General features: G+C 43.7%; 8 protein-coding genes across 8 annotated transcripts; 6 read left to right on the top strand and 2 right to left on the bottom strand.

Moving 5' to 3' along the window:
* Window positions 1-320: 320 nt before the first annotated feature.
* O0I10_011108 (uncharacterized protein) lies at window positions 321-974 on the top strand (the record flags this gene model as incomplete). Its single annotated transcript, XM_058491079.1, has 2 exons — window positions 321-523; window positions 578-974. The coding sequence occupies 2 exons, from the start codon at window positions 321-323 to the stop codon at window positions 972-974; spliced, it is 600 nt and encodes a 199-aa protein (XP_058338174.1).
* A 584-nt stretch (window positions 975-1,558) lies between these two features.
* On the top strand, window positions 1,559-3,811 carry O0I10_011107 (uncharacterized protein; the record flags this gene model as incomplete). The annotated part of the gene is made up of 3 exons (XM_058491078.1): window positions 1,559-1,592; window positions 1,655-1,703; window positions 1,768-3,811. 3 exons carry the CDS (start codon window positions 1,559-1,561, stop codon window positions 3,809-3,811), a joined length of 2,127 nt encoding a protein of 708 aa, XP_058338173.1.
* Window positions 3,812-3,966: 155 nt separating this feature from the next.
* Window positions 3,967-5,917, bottom strand: O0I10_011106 (uncharacterized protein; the record flags this gene model as incomplete). Its single annotated transcript, XM_058491077.1, has 2 exons — window positions 3,967-5,819; window positions 5,884-5,917. 2 exons carry the CDS (start codon window positions 5,915-5,917, stop codon window positions 3,967-3,969), a joined length of 1,887 nt encoding a protein of 628 aa, XP_058338172.1.
* A 417-nt stretch (window positions 5,918-6,334) lies between these two features.
* On the top strand, window positions 6,335-8,696 carry O0I10_011105 (uncharacterized protein; the record flags this gene model as incomplete). Its single annotated transcript, XM_058491076.1, has 4 exons — window positions 6,335-6,788; window positions 6,861-7,214; window positions 7,277-7,684; window positions 7,747-8,696. The coding sequence occupies 4 exons, from the start codon at window positions 6,335-6,337 to the stop codon at window positions 8,694-8,696; spliced, it is 2,166 nt and encodes a 721-aa protein (XP_058338171.1).
* A 170-nt stretch (window positions 8,697-8,866) lies between these two features.
* Window positions 8,867-9,544, top strand: O0I10_011104 (uncharacterized protein; the record flags this gene model as incomplete). The annotated part of the gene is made up of 4 exons (XM_058491075.1): window positions 8,867-9,094; window positions 9,174-9,323; window positions 9,380-9,454; window positions 9,521-9,544. The coding sequence occupies 4 exons, from the start codon at window positions 8,867-8,869 to the stop codon at window positions 9,542-9,544; spliced, it is 477 nt and encodes a 158-aa protein (XP_058338170.1).
* A 58-nt stretch (window positions 9,545-9,602) lies between these two features.
* O0I10_011103 (uncharacterized protein) lies at window positions 9,603-14,249 on the bottom strand (the record flags this gene model as incomplete). The annotated part of the gene is made up of 19 exons (XM_058491074.1): window positions 9,603-10,445; window positions 10,514-10,617; window positions 10,676-10,721; window positions 10,783-10,849; window positions 11,023-11,143; window positions 11,207-11,485; window positions 11,537-11,755; window positions 11,822-11,924; window positions 11,981-12,112; window positions 12,166-12,273; window positions 12,335-12,556; window positions 12,615-12,778; window positions 12,833-12,950; window positions 13,006-13,040; window positions 13,101-13,163; window positions 13,216-13,509; window positions 13,573-13,661; window positions 13,721-13,846; window positions 13,912-14,249. The coding sequence occupies 19 exons, from the start codon at window positions 14,247-14,249 to the stop codon at window positions 9,603-9,605; spliced, it is 3,471 nt and encodes a 1,156-aa protein (XP_058338169.1).
* A 101-nt stretch (window positions 14,250-14,350) lies between these two features.
* O0I10_011102 (uncharacterized protein) lies at window positions 14,351-15,140 on the top strand (the record flags this gene model as incomplete). Its single annotated transcript, XM_058491073.1, has 4 exons — window positions 14,351-14,528; window positions 14,600-14,782; window positions 14,854-14,972; window positions 15,042-15,140. 4 exons carry the CDS (start codon window positions 14,351-14,353, stop codon window positions 15,138-15,140), a joined length of 579 nt encoding a protein of 192 aa, XP_058338168.1.
* Window positions 15,141-15,536: 396 nt separating this feature from the next.
* On the top strand, window positions 15,537-17,681 carry O0I10_011101 (uncharacterized protein; the record flags this gene model as incomplete). The annotated part of the gene is made up of 5 exons (XM_058491072.1): window positions 15,537-16,048; window positions 16,111-16,250; window positions 16,316-16,577; window positions 16,646-16,815; window positions 17,662-17,681. 5 exons carry the CDS (start codon window positions 15,537-15,539, stop codon window positions 17,679-17,681), a joined length of 1,104 nt encoding a protein of 367 aa, XP_058338167.1.
* Window positions 17,682-19,114: the final 1,433 nt, after the last annotated feature.

Raw genomic sequence — 19,114 nt, 5'->3', positions numbered from 1 at the left:
TAAATACTCATCAAGGACTTGCATTGTACATGTATATGGGAGGTCTCTATGGAATTGATTTGAAGAATACTGGACTAATAAAAGGATACTTGCTAGATCAAGCTCGTCACATACAAGTGCTAATGAAGCTTCTCGATATGTGTTGTGGCGCGTTAATGTTTCCATGGCAACATCCCATGCCAACGTGTAGTGCTCCAAGTGATCAAAATGTCGAGTCTTGTAGTGGGGCAGGGGAAATAGGCATCATGCTCTCAATAGATAAGGCGCATCAATTGGCTGGTGGCGGTACAATTTTGTGTCCCATTTCTTCGCCTTTTACAATGTCTGAGGAGCCCAAGACCAAGGTGTCAAAGACAAGCTTGCAAGCTAATGAAGTACTCAAGACGCAAATCGAAGCCTCTATTGGCGTAGCACGATCTCTGGTGAATTCGTGGTTACCAGCACCCAAACCAGGCGAGAAACTTGAGGACGATGACAGCGACACCGAGACCATGAATCGATACTCGACCGGGCGACCTGACAGGTAGCGTTTTCAACTGTGACATGGCTCGCCGATTAGTAATACCATAGTGGACAGGCTTGGATTAGGTGCCAAATTCTTGTCGCATGCAGAGGCAATGAAACACCAGACGCAATCGCTGTCCAAGCAAGAGATGCAGCTTCGTAACAAGATCGTCAACCAAAACCAGCGAGCGACCAACGCATCCACAATTGGCAAAAGGTCTCGTGACCAAGACAACGACAATGATGATGATGATGATGACGATGATGACGATGAGGATTCAAGAACTAAAGTGGTCTCTGCACGTGGTAAATTGACATCTCGTCCAAGTGAATCAAAGACCAAAGACACTGGTAGCCGAGACTTTTTATCCATGTATTCTTCTGGGAATGGAAATGCTGGCAAAAAGAAGAGGAAAAGAAAACCAAGATCCAAACAAGCAAAGCAAGGAAAGGAAGTGCAGGACGCTTAGAAGAACCCGATATCATTCATCATTTCATCACCCCCCATCTTCATCATGTTGTATATATAAAGACATTATTTGTTGGCTTGCAATCTTTTGAAAGAGCGTTCTGTTAGCAGGACAAGTGGACCAAAGCTTATGCGGTTGAATTAAGATCTCAGGGGGATGCTCCCAACCTTATATTGTCTAATCGATGTTTTATACAAGGGGATCAATAGTGAGTATGATGGTGGATGTCGCCATTCAGGAAGGAATTAATGTTTCACATAACTTGGGAGGTACTTGCTTCTATGGATTACCGATCCCGAAAGTGCGCCCCCATCAAAAAAGGATTATGTTGTCTGCCAAGACGTTTATTACATCCCTCGAAACCGCTATCTTGGTGCTGTATGTGCCTTTATTATAAAGATAACCCGTATATCAAAGATAAAACATGTCATTAAAATGCTGTCACTATGGGGGTCATTGTTGTCATGGAAAGGGTTGTGTGGAGATGCTGCCGACCGAATAAGGCAAAGATGTCGGGCCAACGAGTGGGCCGATATATATATAAATCCCATTTCTTTTCCGCTTTCTATCTTTTCTATGTGCCAATGTCTCCCAAAGGGAAGAATGTGCCATGTGAAGGTGAGTTTACTTGCATTGCGAAAATGTGGTACAAGAGACACTAATATCTAAAGTATTTGTAGGGTGCCGTGAACGTAAAAAAAAGTGCAGCTCTGGACAGCCATGTGAACGGTACTTGTTTTGTCAAATGGGGAGAGTGTTGCAAGTCTTGATTCCCACTCACTGGATGCAATAGGTGTAAACGACTCGGGATCGAATGTCATTACTTGAAGCCAGCTGCACCACCCGATCTAGAATATGTGGACTTGGTCAACAGCCACGAGTTGGAAGCGAATGTGGATGAACTTGAACGATTGATGACTGATATGGAGGGTGAACTGTTACGAGTTCAGCAACATGGATTTGATACAGCAAACATCATGAATGGATCGAGTGATGATAGTATACCACCCGCAATGACAACGGATAGTCCATTTTCAAGTGCATCGACCCCCACATCAGATGGTGTAGCCAGCCCACCGGAGCTTTCAGTTATCAGATCAAGACAACAACCAACCACTGAAAAGACGTTCTCACCGAATTGGAAAGTGACATTGGGAAAATACGGCTTCTCCATCGAAACCGATATTCGCTCTTATGACGATCTACTCCAACAAGTACAATTATTCAGTACAACCATCTCAATACCTTTGTTGAAGCAACCATCATCAACCGATCCACAGCTCATTCCTCGTTATACGTTACCGACATTATTACGACGAGCTCATTATCAAGCATCAAAACGATGTATGCTACTCAGTGAAGACCAATCACCATCACCATCATCCATCATCATCAACAATGATCTAGTAAACGCGATCAATTACAACCTTGCCACCCATTTACTCGAAGCCTATTTCTCATGTCAATTCTATCGCACCATTATCCTTCATCGCAACACATTTTACTCCTTGTTTGTCACCAATAAGGATTTGTATTCTTCATCAGTGGTATCGTCGTTTTGTGCAGCTATTCTTACATTGCGATGTCGTCATGTGCAATCGACCATTCCTTATGAACAACAGCGACAACTACAAAACCTGTATTACAGCCGAGCTCATGATCTGATCGAACAATCGTTTGATGAACCTACACTTGACACCTTTATGACCTATTTATTCATGGCATATTATCACAGCAATCTCACACGACCAAAAGAAGCACGACAATATTTGGATTTTGGATTACGGATACGAGAACTCATTGATGATCGATACATGTCACCTGATTGCGACAACAATGAGCGAGAGTTATACAAACGACTCCATGTTCTGATATCCATCATTGCCAGGAAAATCGAATTTCTCAACAATCAACGAGGAATTCCTTTGAAAGTGAAGCGACCCATACGAGTGATGAATGTTGAAGTATGCAAGAGGATACGATCAGCAAGATATCAGGCAACACCATTACCCGGTGAATCATTCCATGTTGAACGGGCCATTATGAAAGACAAGTTTGGTGCTGGTATCAATAAGATCTTGGGTCCTTACTTGAATCACACACGCTTATCGCAAGATCCTGTCCCGCTTTCTTTGCTTGTGAAAACTGAATCAGCATTGAATCAATATTGTTTCAAGGACATACCTACCACCTATCGCTTATCACTCAACATATTTGAAAACGACATTTCCGATAGCGAATTTCGACATCGACTCAACAATGATAAAAGCACTGATCCATCGACGGTCACGCTCGCCATTCGATATTATCAAGCTCTCATTACAATTCATGAGCCTTTTCTTCCCACGCTCCCGCCTGAATTCCGTACCAACGCCTTTGACACTGAAGAAGTGACACCTTCCATCATTGAACCGCCAACATTGGAAGCCGACAAACGAGATCGATTTACCATGCGAGCACTTGAAGTATGCTATCGTTCAGCTGTTATCATCACTCGACTCTTTGAATATCTCGTCTTGCAAGAGAGCATTTGTTGTGAGACCTTGATGCCACTTTTATTGTCTGCATGGGATATCCACGTGCGCAATGCATGTTTAGGATTTGCAGATCCTGAAAAGGCACAAAAGCATGTTCCTATTCGAGTTGTCAAGGCATCACGCGATTATGTCATGAGGTGCATCTGTGTGCTACGCAAAGGATATTGTTACAATGCAGCCGATCGGGCCATGTGGGAACATCATCAAAATATGGAGAACGAGTTATTGCAGGCATTGTTCGCCACACGTCCATACACTGCCGAATACTGGGATCCTTGGTCATCCACAGCCGCTTGGTAGTGCATCATTTCCATTTCTACCTCCTCCTCCTCCTACTTTTACTTGTACATTTATTCAACTCTCTTCTTCCCCCACATTGTAATTATATACAAGAGCCTCTTTATCTTTTTTCTTGCTCGCATACTGTAGTAGTTTATTAATACAGAAAAAAGCGACTATAATAAACTTTGCAGATATTGCTTAGTCAATTGTCCCATTTCTCGGAAGTAGGATGTTGCTGATATTGGTTGCTCATTTGCATCGACAATATTAGGACGAAGAAGTTCACAGCACCATGCAAGATTCTGCTCTGCACGATTACGCACAATCGTATTCGAAGAGGACCGTAACATGTCGAGTAACTCTGCAACGATGAGAGCTGTATGAACGTCGTATATGCAAGGGTGATCTTTCTCATGCAAGACAACCGTGAGCTTGACAAACGCATCGCAGCATATTGAAACAACCATCAGGGCACGCTCACTATCAAGCCGATGAAATGGAGGATGATCTTGATCATTGGTATCTTTGGGCAAGGGAGGCGGAGACATGAAACGCATTTCAAGCATAATCCATTGATCGTAATAGAACCTGTGCAACATCAGCACTGTTGGATTGATGCATTGTCGTAATTGATACAAGTCGAGAATATCAAGCGGGCCGGTTTGTGTGAGTCGATAGGTATTGGGTAATCGATGCCAGAATGTAAAGAACCATTGTTCAGCTTCGACGACTGCACGATATGATACATGTTCCACAAGGCCAGTATTGAGTTTAAGCAATAAACGTGGTATGGCAATACTGAATTCCACAAAGTGTCGAAAGGCATCAACGACTGCATACAGCGCTGGGTCGGCTTGTTCATCTGGCATCATCTTGGGTAACCCGGCTTGGCTGTGAAACGAAAGGTCATGATCATGATCATCGCTCATGACACTATTTTGCCTGCTGTATGCTGTAAAGCCTTGGTATACAAAACGCATCAACGCATAAGATCGTCGCCATGTTTCCGCTTTTGCTTGCAATTCCAGAGGTATTGAATCATCATCATCGAAATGCTGTAATACGGGAAGATAGGTCGCACGTAGCTGCACCGCCATTTGCCATCCAATATCCAAGAGCATACGAGCCTCATCATGCTTTAGTAGAATAATCAAAGACATTCCCATCATCCATAATGCAAGCATTGTTTCAATAGATGGTGCTGCTGTTTCTTCATCATCGCCAAAAAGTGTTTCTTCCATCTGCTTTCGAGCCCGCTCGAGACAATATTGACCGAAGGCTTGACGTGTGCAAGGGAAGGGAATAAGGCTCACGTGGTTACATGGTGATAATGCTACGTATGCTACTGTCGCGTTGGTGATCATTGAATCGGGATATCGGTGGTATAGATCCATGAAATAAGGGCGAACGATGATGGGGGTTGCATATTCGATACAAGAAAAGAAAAGGTCAATCATGCGGTGTTTGATGCTGGAAATGTCAAATGGATCGGTATCTTGTGATGAAAGGCGTTTATGTATGGGTCGATTGCTGTTGCTTAAAAGGATGCAAACATGTCGATATTCGGTACCCAGGCGTTTGAGTGTCACCTGCACTGATGCATTATCGCCATCCTCCGTAGATCCCCATATTGATGGACTCCTCAAGGATAATGATTGGTCCCAGAAAAAGTATGACCATGTCTGCTCCAGGAACATGAGCATATCCGTCATTGATCGTACTGGCGTTTCAATTCGAATTCCTTGCTGTGTCATTACAATTGAAAGGTGTCGTTGATATCTCGTCAAGTCGCAAGATGAAAGCTGCCTTAAATGCTCTTCTAGTATTGTTGCCTGCTGTTCAAGATTCCTAAGCTCTTTTGCCGCTTTTGCCTCGGGTGCCATTCGTTTGCTGTAGCGCTTTCGTATTCGTTTTGTGCGTCGTATTGGAAACCGAAAGAGACACACTATCCCATACTCTCGACAACGCTCACAAGCTGTGCCTTCCATGGCCACACATTTCCTTCGCTTGATTCGACAATGCTCGCCTAGTAATAGCAATGCACTCCATCAACATTTGTTTTCTCGTCTTCATTCAATTGCTTTACATACAAGGAATGGTCCGTGTGTTCTTTTCTATTGACATTGCTCGATGCAGAAAAAGAAGAGTGGAGCAAGCGGAACCAAATGTGCCGAGTTTTCATTTTCCACTTTAATACATTACACAGGCGGTGGTCCTGGATGGTTGTACACAATGATCGACATACCCGGGTACATAGCAAATCATTTGGTTGCGATGGAGACAACGTCCACTCATGGGAAATCGCCGCTTTCGATCCCCCACCTTTGTGCTATTATTGCTATAGCAGATGTCATTGAGTTGGAAATAAACTTTATGCGAGACATTTTGTCTTTGTTTATTGGATTCGTCTAGCGTCTACTTCACGTCATAGTTGATCATAGCATACTTTGGACAAGGGTTTATCACTTTTCTCATGCATATTAATTAGCAGCTGCTCTCATTGTCTTTGTGTGCTTTCTTCCCATAAACATTTCTATATCCATGCGCACAACAACAACAGCCATACTTTCATTGTTATGGCTTGTCAGCTTAGTGACAAGCCGTTCCTTGGTGGATACCTTGAAGAAAGATGATCGATTCACAGAGCTTATCCATCACTTAAATCGAACCCAACTTTTACGCGACCTCGAACGCTTCGACACTGGAACAGTATTTGCACCGGTCAACGAGGCATTTAACAAGGACGATGATGACCATCTCAGCCGTGCAGCACTTCTTTATCATGTGCTACCGAGTGCAGTAACCACGCAAGATTTTTATGATGGTCAGCTGCTTGGCACATCCTATCACCGACAAAAGCTCAAAGTGACAAAGCAAAAGAAAAACCAATGGGCCGTTGGCAATAACGATGCAAAAATTATCGACGCTGACGTGAAGACTGATAATGGTGTCATTCAAGTCATTGACAGCGTGTTGAAACCATTGGATGATTTGAGTATGTTTCATCTTTTTTTCCTGCATTGCATGGCAATTATTAACGCACAGCACCCATCATCATTTGTTGTAGCGCAAACCTTGTTGCATGATAATGACCTGCAGGAGTTTGGAAATTTGATCGAACGTTCCAAGCTCGATCGAGAGTTGAAACGTGTCAATGGCTTCACAGTGTTTGCCACGCAAGGTGTTTTGGATGGATTACCGGATGATGTAAAGGATTACCTTGATCACTCGGCTGTGGACCTTGCCAAGGTATTGGGTCATCAAATCCATGCCGGTCCCATTTACAGTTACGACCTCGAATTCGGCAAGAAAGAGTACTCGACATTGCAAGGAGAGCCTATCATTGTTGAAGTAAACAAGAACAACGAGATCACCGTCAATGGTGCCAAGGTCATAAGACATGACATTTTGGCATCCAATGGTAAGGATCCTTGAGTCTATGTAGAAAGTAGCACTTGTTGACATGATCTATTATTGGTGTAGGTGTAATTCATTTGGTGGAAAAACCTATTCTCCCAAAGCACCGAGGCTTCTTGGAAATGGATGTTCGCAAGACCCTCATCAGCATGAATGCAAGCAAATTTGTTGGCATGCTTGAAGATTATGGGTTGCATTCATACTTGGAAAGTAAAGCTCCCCAAACAATCTTGGCGCCTACAAACGACGTCCTCAAGGACGATGAACATGATCACAGTCGAGGTGCCATCGTATCATGGCTCAAGTACCACATCATCAACGACAAGTATACAAAAGACAACTTGTCAGATGGACAATTGCTGCAAACACAATCTTCTCATCATCTTGGCGACCATATGCACCAAAGACTTCCGATCCATATCATTGACAAGGATACTATACAATTCGGTGGGAGCGGTATCAGTGATTGCCCAAGTAAGGCTTAAAATGGAATTTCATGATATGACATGGATGGTGCTAACTAATGCTTTATTTAGGATTGGTCGATAATAGTATTGTGTACCCTCTTTCACGTCCATTGGCTATGCCTCGTAGTGCACTTGGTCAACTTCCTCTGGATTTGGATCTATCAACATTTGTGGCGAGCTTGTATGCTTCCAAGGCATCCGACATGGTTGATTCAGCTGAAGGCATCACTCTATTGGCACCTACAAACAAAGCTTTCCAACAACTCGGCCTTGTTACCAAGCATCTGTTACAAGCACCAAAGAAGCTTGCCGATGTTATTGGGTTCCAAACGTTGACAGACATTTTTTACTACAATGACAAGGATCAGCATTGTGGAATGACCCTTAGCAAGGAAAAGCGTTGCTTCAATACCAGCATCATTGATCAGCCAAACACGTTGGTATCAAATGGCGTCATCCACAAGGTGCATAGGCTAGCATTGCCTTGCAGCCTCGAGATCACACACCGCAATTTATTGGATGTGGCAGGAACAAATACATTTTACGAACGACTAGTTCGACAAGACAAGGATGTATTGGACAAGGACAAATCATACATTTTGATCGCACCTACAGATGCAGCGATGGCACGAGCCAAGGAGTTTGTGTTGGAGATCCATTTGGTGCCTATCGACAAGGAAGATGAAAAGCGTATCCTGGATACTGAAGATGATGTGACATTGAACACAGCCTATGAAGGTGTCTCTGTTGTTTTTACCCGTGATAGCGTACGAGTAGGCCAAACTGAAGCCGAGATTGTTGATTGGGGCAAGACCACGCGTGGAGGAGGTGGTGGTGTCGTTGTTGTGAATCAAGTATTGCCTCGACCTTCCCGCCAGGGTCTCGCATGGTGGCAGGTGATGCTTATTGCACTTGCTGTATTAGCAGGAGCTGCGCTATTGGGTGCCGTCATCTACTTTGGATATCGTTGGTGGAAGCAACGTCGTGAAGGATACATCACATTGGACCAGGAGCAGTAGTAGTGGTAGTAAATGGATGATTGTAGAGTAGGGAAATGTGACTATTTGCCGGGTAGTAAAGTGTTGTTCAAAACAGCCAGCTCGATTAGGCTTCTTATTGGTAGTCAATTTTCAGCCCATATACACATCTTGTTCCTCCCCACTCTCTCTTTGTCTCTATTGATTAAAACATGGCATTGCGTACCTCGACACGTCTTTTGAATGCTCGTTTGACCACCACCGCTGTTCGTCAACAACCCATGCGCATGGCTATGCGTGCCCAATCGACCTTGAACACCGGCGAGGTTCTCGAGGATCCTCAAATTGGCGACTACCCCAACTTGCCTCGTTACAGCACCCAAACTCGTGGTCCTTACGGCTGGTGGGATCCCCAAGACAAGCGTAATTTCGGCGAAACCGTAAGTGGCTCATTGACAACATTCAACATGAGGACCGAGTTTATTTATGCCCATGCCCCCAACCCCCATCTCAATATAGGTTCATGAAGAGGACGAATTGTATGGTGTCTGGGCCCCTGACCTTTTCCACTATAGCCCTTACAAGGCCCTTGCTCAACTTGGTCTTGCTGCTGGTATCTTCGCTGGTGTTTCTTACCTTGTTTACAACAACTATCCCGAGCGTCCTGCTGTAAGACATCTCTCATTATCTTTTACAGACTCATGTCTCACACATCTTGTCTATAGTCCAAGCGTACTTATCCCTATGATGGTCTCAAGGCTGAACTTGGCTCTCGCGAATATGACATTAGACCCCGTGGTGTAAGTAGACAATGGATGTGTGGTTTTTAATAAGACGTAAGGTGACTAAACTACATGATTTTATAGGCTCGCCCTGATACCGAGGCATAGAGAGTGCATGTAGAATATAATTGTATATCACAAATGCAATAGAGTAAAGAAAACATAATCATTGTGCCGTTTTGTCTGAAGATTGCTTACGCCAAGATGTGGGTCGACGTCTAGATTCAGCGCCTGTGTCAGCCAAACCAAGATCTTCATCCACCAAATTAGAAGGTCGTCGTAATGTTTGCTGAGAGCGATACCAATTGTAATCCAATTTCTCGGAACATTCACTAGGACGCGGTTGGGTAGTGCCTTGTTGTGTATTCACGCCACTGCCGTAGATGGACGTGGGTCGTTGATGAGTGGCAGATGGAGGATCCAATGGATGGACACTAGCTTCTGTACGCCGTCTATTATGCACTTTGTGGATTTCATCATATAAACGTTGTCGTTGCTCATGTTGGACATTGGCCACATCCTCATAATTGGGAGGTTGTTCTTGGTCATCATCATCATCATCGTCGTGGTCGTGGTCATCGTTTGCTTCATGTATAACTAACTTCGTCTCTGGACCCACCATCTTCGTTTCTCTATCCTCGCCATCGCTGTTTTGATAATCTTCGTACTCGATTAAGGCTCGCCTTTCCAATGATCTGTAGTAGCGGTTCACAAACCAAGCTGCAAAAACAATGACAATGCTATACACAGCCCATGTGAGAGTACGTTGCACTGTATACCGCGCCCAGAGCTTCGTGCACAGGTCCACCACATGTGCGACCTCGCTGTCAAATTCATAGCCAAACGACCACCAGAACAGCCCATTGGTAGTATCATCCACGCAGTTATGAATAATACTATTCCGATATAGCGTAAATGTCAATATGATATGGATGATACCAATAATAATGCTTAGAGCAACGAGGCATATAAGGAAATAAAGATACATCCGGATCCCGTGTCTGTTGGCCTAAATCCATGATACATCATTCAGCACATGCTTATTATTGATTTCCCTTTTGGTATCAAATACTTTACCCTCAATGTGAAATAAAGACCATAGACTAATGTCCATAAGCCAATCACACCGGCAATGGCCGCATAGACATATATATCGACATATCGTACTCGATAAGGTGTCACTTTTCACATTAATCAGTACTCGGATTTCCAGCGAAAGTACATTGCTCTGTAACCCACCTCCTCCATACGTGAGATCTACAGCCATCAAGGCTGCGCTCGAAAGCTGCATCATGATGATCGTGTTACTGCTCTGTCGTAAATGGTGATAGGTTATCCCTACTTACCACGAGTAGGATCTCTGCTACAATGGCATACACACGTAATGGTATCCTTGAAAACACCGAGAAAAGCCTTTTAAACATGGATCATTCAAAACGTGGAAAAGCAGGAAAAGGCATATTCCACCATTATTACCCATACCCACTGTTGTCATTTTAGCATGGGTTGGTATAGCTATACACATACACACCCTTCCTCCCTTACGCATGACCCTTGAAGAATAAATCAAAAGCAAGTGTATTTACATTTCAATCTGATTACTATGACACACAAGTTTCTCCAACAACGGCTGCCAATGGGCACGCATCAAATTACTAAAAGCATTATCCGTTAAATCGATCGAAATATCTTCTCGTGGATTCGATCCTAGAAGTTTGTATTGTGTTAGCTCATTTCTCAAAAGGCACGAGTATCCCTATATGCACCTACCTGCATTGTCATAGCTGGCTTGGATTTCATCAGTGATGCGGATATAACCCCCAATGTCGCAATAGACGAACTTGATCTTTTTAATGGCGGGCCACATTTCCAGTCCTTGGGGAAGCTTGGCTAATGACTCCGGTCCTAGTGGATTAAAACTGAGATCCAGCGATAAGAGGCTGCGGCAATCAAGCAGTGGGATAAGGTTGTGTGTCAATCGATTCGATTTGAGGTCGAGATGCTGTATGCCGGGTGTTGATGTGAGTATGTCGATAACGTCTTGGTCATCTAATAATTGAAATGAGCATTTGGTTGCATGGGGAATTTTGAAACACGTACAAAATAGATTGGCAGAAAGATCCAGGGTATTCAAAGGTGGGATGCGTTTGAGCACTTGAGTAATGGCAGCGACATCACGTGATGATAACCCGGCACCCGATAGCTTGAGAACGCCACCCTGGTGATCCCGCAACGCACTCTCCACAGTGGTCAAAGATGGTAATCCTAATCGTGTGCATACATTCTGATATATCTCAACAGGGGTCTTTTTGACATAGCCTATGTTGTGTGGAATCAATACAAATGCCGGAAACAATGACATGGGTGTTCATTGTGTGTGCCTACCATCAACCACTGCCTCCATTTCCATATCTTGGTTAATCGCCAAAACAATGATTTCATGAGGAGAAAGAGCACTTGACCCAACTTGTAAACGATTCACACGAGGCTATTACCACCCATTTAATAAACCTTTTCCATTACATCATCCTTCAATAAATTTACCTCAACACCATATTGTTCCCAAGCCAGCTCGGTCACCTTGGCCATCAGCCACCCAATATTGCGTATGTCGTTATCAATTGGTACTTTTACGCCCTTGTTTTCGCCATCCACTGGTATCATGACAGTAACTTCCTATTCAAAGCCGCCATTTAGCATCGATAATATCCCCGAAGTGGATCTCTTACCATCAAGGACTTGGACTTGTTGCTTTCTGATACCATAAATCCAGGAATCGTTTTGGTGTCCACCGCATAATCAAAGGATGTTGTGCTCCAATAATCCATGTGTGCACTCTAAAGGCCAATGCATTGTAAATAAGATGCTGCCGAGAAATGAATCGAAAAGCTGACATACCTCGTCTTCATCGTCTAGCGTATCCTCCTGATAATTCTTCTCCAGCTCCTTCAGTAACTCTGACCACTGGTGGTAATCATCCTTCCGCTCAAAGTAGTAGTATATTTGCGTCATTCGCTCATACACAACTTGTAGCTGGTGTAATCGCTGGGTCAAGTCGGTAAAATAAATCTTGATCTCCACGAGGATTTCATTGTTGAGAGCAATCAATTCATCTACGGACTTTTTGCCAAAATCGTTAATGTTACATGTATGCGCGGTGCTCTTCCTCATGACTTACCAATTCGCGTAGACGCCATGCTAACTCAGCCTGTAGCTGCATCAATGCAATGCGTAGCCGAGGAAGTTGTTTCTTGATACTTGGGTCTTGATCAATACAGTGGATGCCTTTTTCAGTAGACGCCAGCGCCATCTTGTACATGAAATGCTCAAACTCGATACGAGCTAGAGGGTGGGATGACTTTAGCTTGATATAAGCATGATCCTAATCTCACTTACCCTTTTTGAAGTAAAGGTTCCCCCGAACATTGACAGTAGACAAATCAATCACACCCGGTAATTCATCCAGTTGATCTTTGATGCTTTTGCTGGCTACTACCAGTTTTGTGGAGCTTGTCTACAATACGTTATTGAATATCAGATTCACACACGCATCAGAGAAACCTACTTACTGCTTCATTCTCATCCTCCTCGCTATCGACCAACTCTGTCAAGGAATACTATGTTAATACGTATACGTGGATGGGAAAGAAAAGATGATACGTACGATTGAGCTGATTGCAACATTTCAAGCACTCATCAAAATCACCATACTCCAGGTACGTCTTGACTAAATGATGATTTTAAGTAACGTAGTACTCTCACATTTTCACATCACTTACCCATTTCGATAAGGCAAAGGATCTTTTCATCCGTGTTGCTGTGCTTCTCGACAAGATGGAGCTCTTTTTCTTGACAACGTATTGCACGCTCGAAATCACCATTCTTTTTGCATATATTGCCAAGCTCCCACCACGCCTTTCGTTCTTGCTCATAATCACCAAGCTGATGGGCTCCTTTGATAGCATCGAGAAGGTATTCTTTACCACGGTCGAGACCTTCAACAAACTTGGCTTCGATCACACCCAAATTGAAATCGAGAGAGACCTTCATTGTCGGGTATCCTTCGGTATCCGCTATATGATGACGGTGTTAGTAGACTGTAGATCCCTTTTCTCTACCATAGGATTGATGCTTACGATCGAGTTGATCCAAAATATTTCGTTCTTGGAGATAATAAACGCGTGCATTCTCAAAGTCATTGTACTTGGCCGAATCAGGTTCGTGTCTACGGGTTGCTGTTAGCTATGCTTGCCATCTCGCCATGTCTTCATGTCTTAGCTTTACCCTCGTTCAAAGTAAATGTCGCCCAGAGTTCTGGTAGCATTTCGCAGCTCCAACACATCGTTCATATCTCGTAGACGATGGATCAGCGTCTTGTTCGATTGGATGGCTTCATCGTAATTCTTGAGCCTGTAATTGGGAATCATGATCATTAGTGTATGGCACGTGACATGCCAATGGAATCAATAATGTACCGGCGATAGGCATCCGTCATGAGCTCAAGTGCTTTGATTGTGTCACGATATGGGTTGTTGACCCTTATTAAGACCTCGTATCCGTCTTTGGCATATTTGATAGCTTTGCTGAGGTTGTTCTCTCGATGCTCCTCTTGCTTGGCCTCGCTCAGGTCGCTGTCAGGCTGATCAGCATACTCGATCAATAGCTCGGCACACTCGATCCCCAATCGTGCTGAAGAAATCTCGTTTCCTTCCGATCGCAGTCGCTTTGCTCGAAGCCTCATGTTGCGGATATCGACCTGAAGGCTCGACACATTGGTGTAGCCAATGGCATATGTCACTTTGGTTCCTCCCATTGGGAAAGGTGAAAGGGCAGTGAGGCGGAGTGCTTTCTTTGCTTGGTTCTTCGACTCATATTCATATACACCCTCCCCCACCCCACAGCAGCTGCCGACACATGGATGAGCACGGCTTTGAGACACGACTTCGACACTTGGAACATGTGCTAGCTGGTCGAGCCAACAGCATTCCACGCAACACCAAGACGACCCTGTTGAAGCGCATCGATGGCCTGAAAAAGGAGCTCCACAACGTATATCGATCCAACAAGTTGATGCACGACTTTGTCGACAAATGTAACAACAAAGCAACCAATTGTATCATATGATGGACGTCGTTATTGATGGGTGCACTGCATGTATTGTAGATGAGCCGCACGCAAAAGTTTTGGACCCAACCGATTCCTCGTTGGCCTTGGAGCGAGAACTGTTGACCACTGATACCAAGCTTGAACTGATTCTGGCAGCATACGATGATATGGAGCGTTTTGCATCACAGGTCAAGCAGGTGAAATCTTTAGAACATGTAGTGAGTGGATCAGAGTATGATGGTAAGCAAAGAGGGAAGAGAGAGAGCAAGTATGCATTATTCATGCAACACGAGCTGACATTGTTGTGGTAGCCCTGGATACATTGGGAGCAGAGCTACGACCACTTGAAGCGAAACATATGGAACAAACCAAGCAATTGGAGCAAATCACTCTTCAAGTCTCTCAAGCTATGGAAAGTTACAATGGCATTGTAAGTAACAATGGAAAAAAGTCCAGGGGGTCGAACTCAAGGGGCTGATTTGTACGCTTGTGTACGTAGATCAATACATTATCCGAGATATTTATTGCATGGGACGACATTTTGAATACCATGGAAGCACATGTATCAGCAATCGAGCGACAACGTCAATCTCAATGATGAATATACCTTTATATCTCAATAAAACAACACACCGACAGGCTGTAATTTATATGGAAGAGAAGGGGGGCTTTAGAGTAGAATCATTGTCAAATTCAATATACGTGGAAGCACACCTTGTAACATCATCACGTATTCTTAAACTTAATGTCTATGTAACATTGTTGTCTGCTGGCATGAAAGGAACAATGGAAGAGGATGCAAGGACATAGAAGTAACAATAAGCTATCACAAGCTATCGGTTGTTGTGAACGAGATAAGGGAGGCCGGATTTGGGCATATTAAATGACTAGCAAAGTTGGTAGGCATACATGCATGCGAGCAGCACCTTTCATTTTAATCAAAACTTGCATCTTTTTATCTTTCTTTCCTTTCTTTGTGTGTTTGTGTTGGAGCATGGTGCTGCTGCTAAAGGTAGACGGCAAGTACGAAAAAGGGCCAATTTACCATCCTCGACGTTTGATGGGACGTTTCAAAGCTCAAATCCTCTCTGGTACACTTTTGCTTATCTTGTTGACGTTTTTCATCTCTCGCCATTGGATCCACAAATCACCAGCGGTGTATTATCCTAAACAAGTTGACTGGAGCGGGTTGCCTGTTAAGGGTGCATTGGTGGTGCTCGCACGTGAGAATGAAATGCATGAAATACGCGCCACAATGCTTGATGTTGAAGAGCGATTCAATGACAAGCACAAGTACCCTTGGGTCATTTTGGGTGATCAGCCATTTTCTTTACGCTTCCAAGGATTTGTATCTAGTATGGCGCCTGGACGCGTTTATTTTGGACAAACACAAACTTGGCATGAGCCTTCATTTATCGATATCAAAAAGGTGGAGGAGACCATGTCGCAAATGGCAATCGAAGGCATCTATCGTGGAGAAAGTCTCAGTTGGCGTAAAATGGCAAGGTATGCAAAAAAGCGCTCACTCACCCTGCTTGACCGCCTCTAATGACCCTTACGGATCAAAGATACAATGCTGGCTTTATTGCGGATCATCCATTGCTTCAGGAAGCCGAATACTATTGGAAGGTGCAACCACGATCAAGATACCTGTGTGACATTAAAGAGGATCCTTTTGTCATGATGAAATCTCAGGGAAAGAAATTAGGTAAGTGCGTGTGGAGAAAGACAGCGTTAATTCATGTCATAGGCTGATGTTCTTTTTTGGGATAGCCTATGCCATTGCTATGGTCGAAGATGGGCGTACGATCCCAAGCTTGTGGACACACGTGAAAGAATTCATCGAAACGAACCCTGATAGCATCTTGCCGACATCCTCAACAATCCTTCCTTGGATGATGGATGATGCAGGAACGTTTAATGGAAATCATATATGGAACAATTTCATGATCATTTCCCTCGAGTTTCTCCGCTCCAAGGAGTATCGTGCATTCTTTGAATACATCGAACACACCGGTGGCTTCTTTTATGAGCGGTAAGCTAATAAGAGCAAATCATTATTGGAATCACAAAGGATACATTGGATGACTCATTGTGTGCTAGTTGGAGTGATGCACCGGTGCAAACCTTTGCAGCAGCCTTGTTTTTGAGGCGTGATCAAATCCATTTCATGCATGACCTTGGCTATTCCTATAGTGTGGGATTACAATGTCCAGCCGATTCATTGGTTGCAGCAGAGTTGCAATGTATTTGTGATCCCAGCGCAACATTCCGTGAGTATACCTCCTTGCTATTTACACGCAATAATGCTATCTTCTATACTGACATAAAAGTTTATCCCCGGTCAATAGCAGCTTTACCAGTACCCGTATCTCTTGATGTTCCCGGGGAGAGTAGGTAAAATAAAACGATGATGGACCCACAAAAATACACCCACACACATACACATGGTTGCACTTTTCATCTTTGCTGGTATCACATTCATGCAACATGTTACATAACTCGGGTGTATGTTCCATGACCATAGCCGCGGTTGAATGTAGCAATGGCGCATTAGCAAGAATTACCACAAATAGAGATGTATTTTGGCCTTGGGGATACATATTCCTTGTCTTAATCACACATGTTCATTGTCAAAGCAACAACGTATTATTGGTTCATGATGTCTACTATGGGACCTATGCAGCGATTCATGTCATACCCCAACGTGCAGCGGATTAATGAAAGTACCGCAATCCTGGTTGCTTAAGATTGTCACACGCATACGCTGGCACCACACATCATCTCGTGCTAAAGACCCAGACCACACAGGTATATGGATTTGTGGGATAAGCTCTACTACTGGATTTGAGCTTTCATTGTACAAAGCAGATGAAGGGCTGATTGGCTCTTTCTAGAAAAGGGAGCGTCCATGCTCATGCGTTATTGTGTCATGGCGCCTTTTGACAAGATGGATAAGCTCATAAGATTGATTGTGTGCGAACAAAGTCCCTGATCCCTCAGCATGCAGCTCATTTCGTTATTATGAAACAACCCGTTTAATATTACGGGCATGAATGGCTATATAGCTACCTACTTTTAATCCAAGTTTCAATGGAATACTAATATTACACTTAAAGTTGGCATTACGTTTCCATGACGGCACGCGAATGATCGGCTCGTTTATTGCCATAACCCGATGTTTGTTTTCTCACAAGCAAGGGAGGACAAGTAATTTAGATTGGAACCACAATTCTATCTGTATCTAAGGCCCGGGAACGGTGACAAGGGACAACCTCGCAACTTGGAGTAGCACGATAATATCCTTGAGCACGTTCTCAAGCGCCATGAAAGGTAGCGTATCGGTTCATGTCAATGCTGGTTTGTTCCGCAAATTCTTTGTCACCGGTTTCAGTAAGGTTAATGCTCCCTTACATGCACACGTCGCAAATAGATACAACTTGGTTGCTAGGCAACAATGATAAAGCTGCTATTGGATACGCTCATTTTCATTCAAACAAATGAAAAAACCAACTTCAGCTTATGATACGTGGTACTCGCCTTGTCATTTCCTTGTCATGTCACACAACCACTTTATCAGGAAGGTTTAAGGGCGTACCTGGCCAGACAAAGTTTAATGGGTCATTGGACAAGGTTTAATGTTGGATCTACTGATGTACGTGCAATTACGATTTCATATTCTAATGCATATTGTTTTTAGCGCTCTTATTGCTGTTGTAGTAGTCGTCATATGTAGAATAGCTGTCGGGTTTGTGGTTGCCATGACGACGCTGGTTAGCAGGATAATGGATTTGTGATTACCTAAAGCATTCATGAGAGGCTCTAGACCACCATGTTTACTCCGAATAATGTTATTGCGCTGTTGGGGGGAGTAGTCAATGGATTTCATACATTGAGACAATCGGGCCGCCTTATAGGACGAACGAGATGTCAGGCCATACTTTGGGTGAATGGTATTTCGAAAAACGGTTAGTGTAAAAAGATGCCATACTTGTTGTGTGTACAATGTGTGGAACCCTTACCTTTGTGTGAATGGCTGTTTTGAAAGCCGGCTAGCCACGGGGATTGTTCACCTCATCCTATTTGGTAAAACACCGCTGTCTCCAGGTAATGGGATGTATGAGTGAGCTATATGGTGACTAATCATGCACATACAATGTTGCTCGAATTGCTTTATAAAGATAATTGGAAGGGGTAAAAGAGTAAAACAAATGCCATGCGCTCGATAAGGGGTCGCGTGGCACGATCGACAGGGGCAACAACAAGGTGTTGATCGTGTGGTCTAAAAAACACAAAAAGTCGAGGGGCAGTGGTAAACTACGAGCGGCGATAACAACAGCGGCGATCATTTTTGTTTCAGCGACGTTCAGGTTACTCGAAGGCTGGAAGGTTTCATTAATGTTTGCGCACAAAGACTGTTCCATTAACTCGGAAGAAGACCGGTTCGGGCAACTGTCAATTAACATCACAAGGCATACATGGCATTTTTCTGCTTTATTACGCCGCCAAATTGTGCTACGTTATGGTGTTTCGGTCACCCCCAACGAAGCTGAATACATTACTTATATCCAT

Source organism: Lichtheimia ornata (assembly GCF_029851405.1).
Source record: "Lichtheimia ornata isolate CBS 291.66 chromosome Unknown scaffold00082, whole genome shotgun sequence".
Classification (NCBI taxonomy): Eukaryota; Fungi; Mucoromycota; class Mucoromycetes; order Mucorales; family Lichtheimiaceae; genus Lichtheimia; species Lichtheimia ornata.
This window is presented reverse-complemented; position numbering and strand designations above follow the sequence as displayed.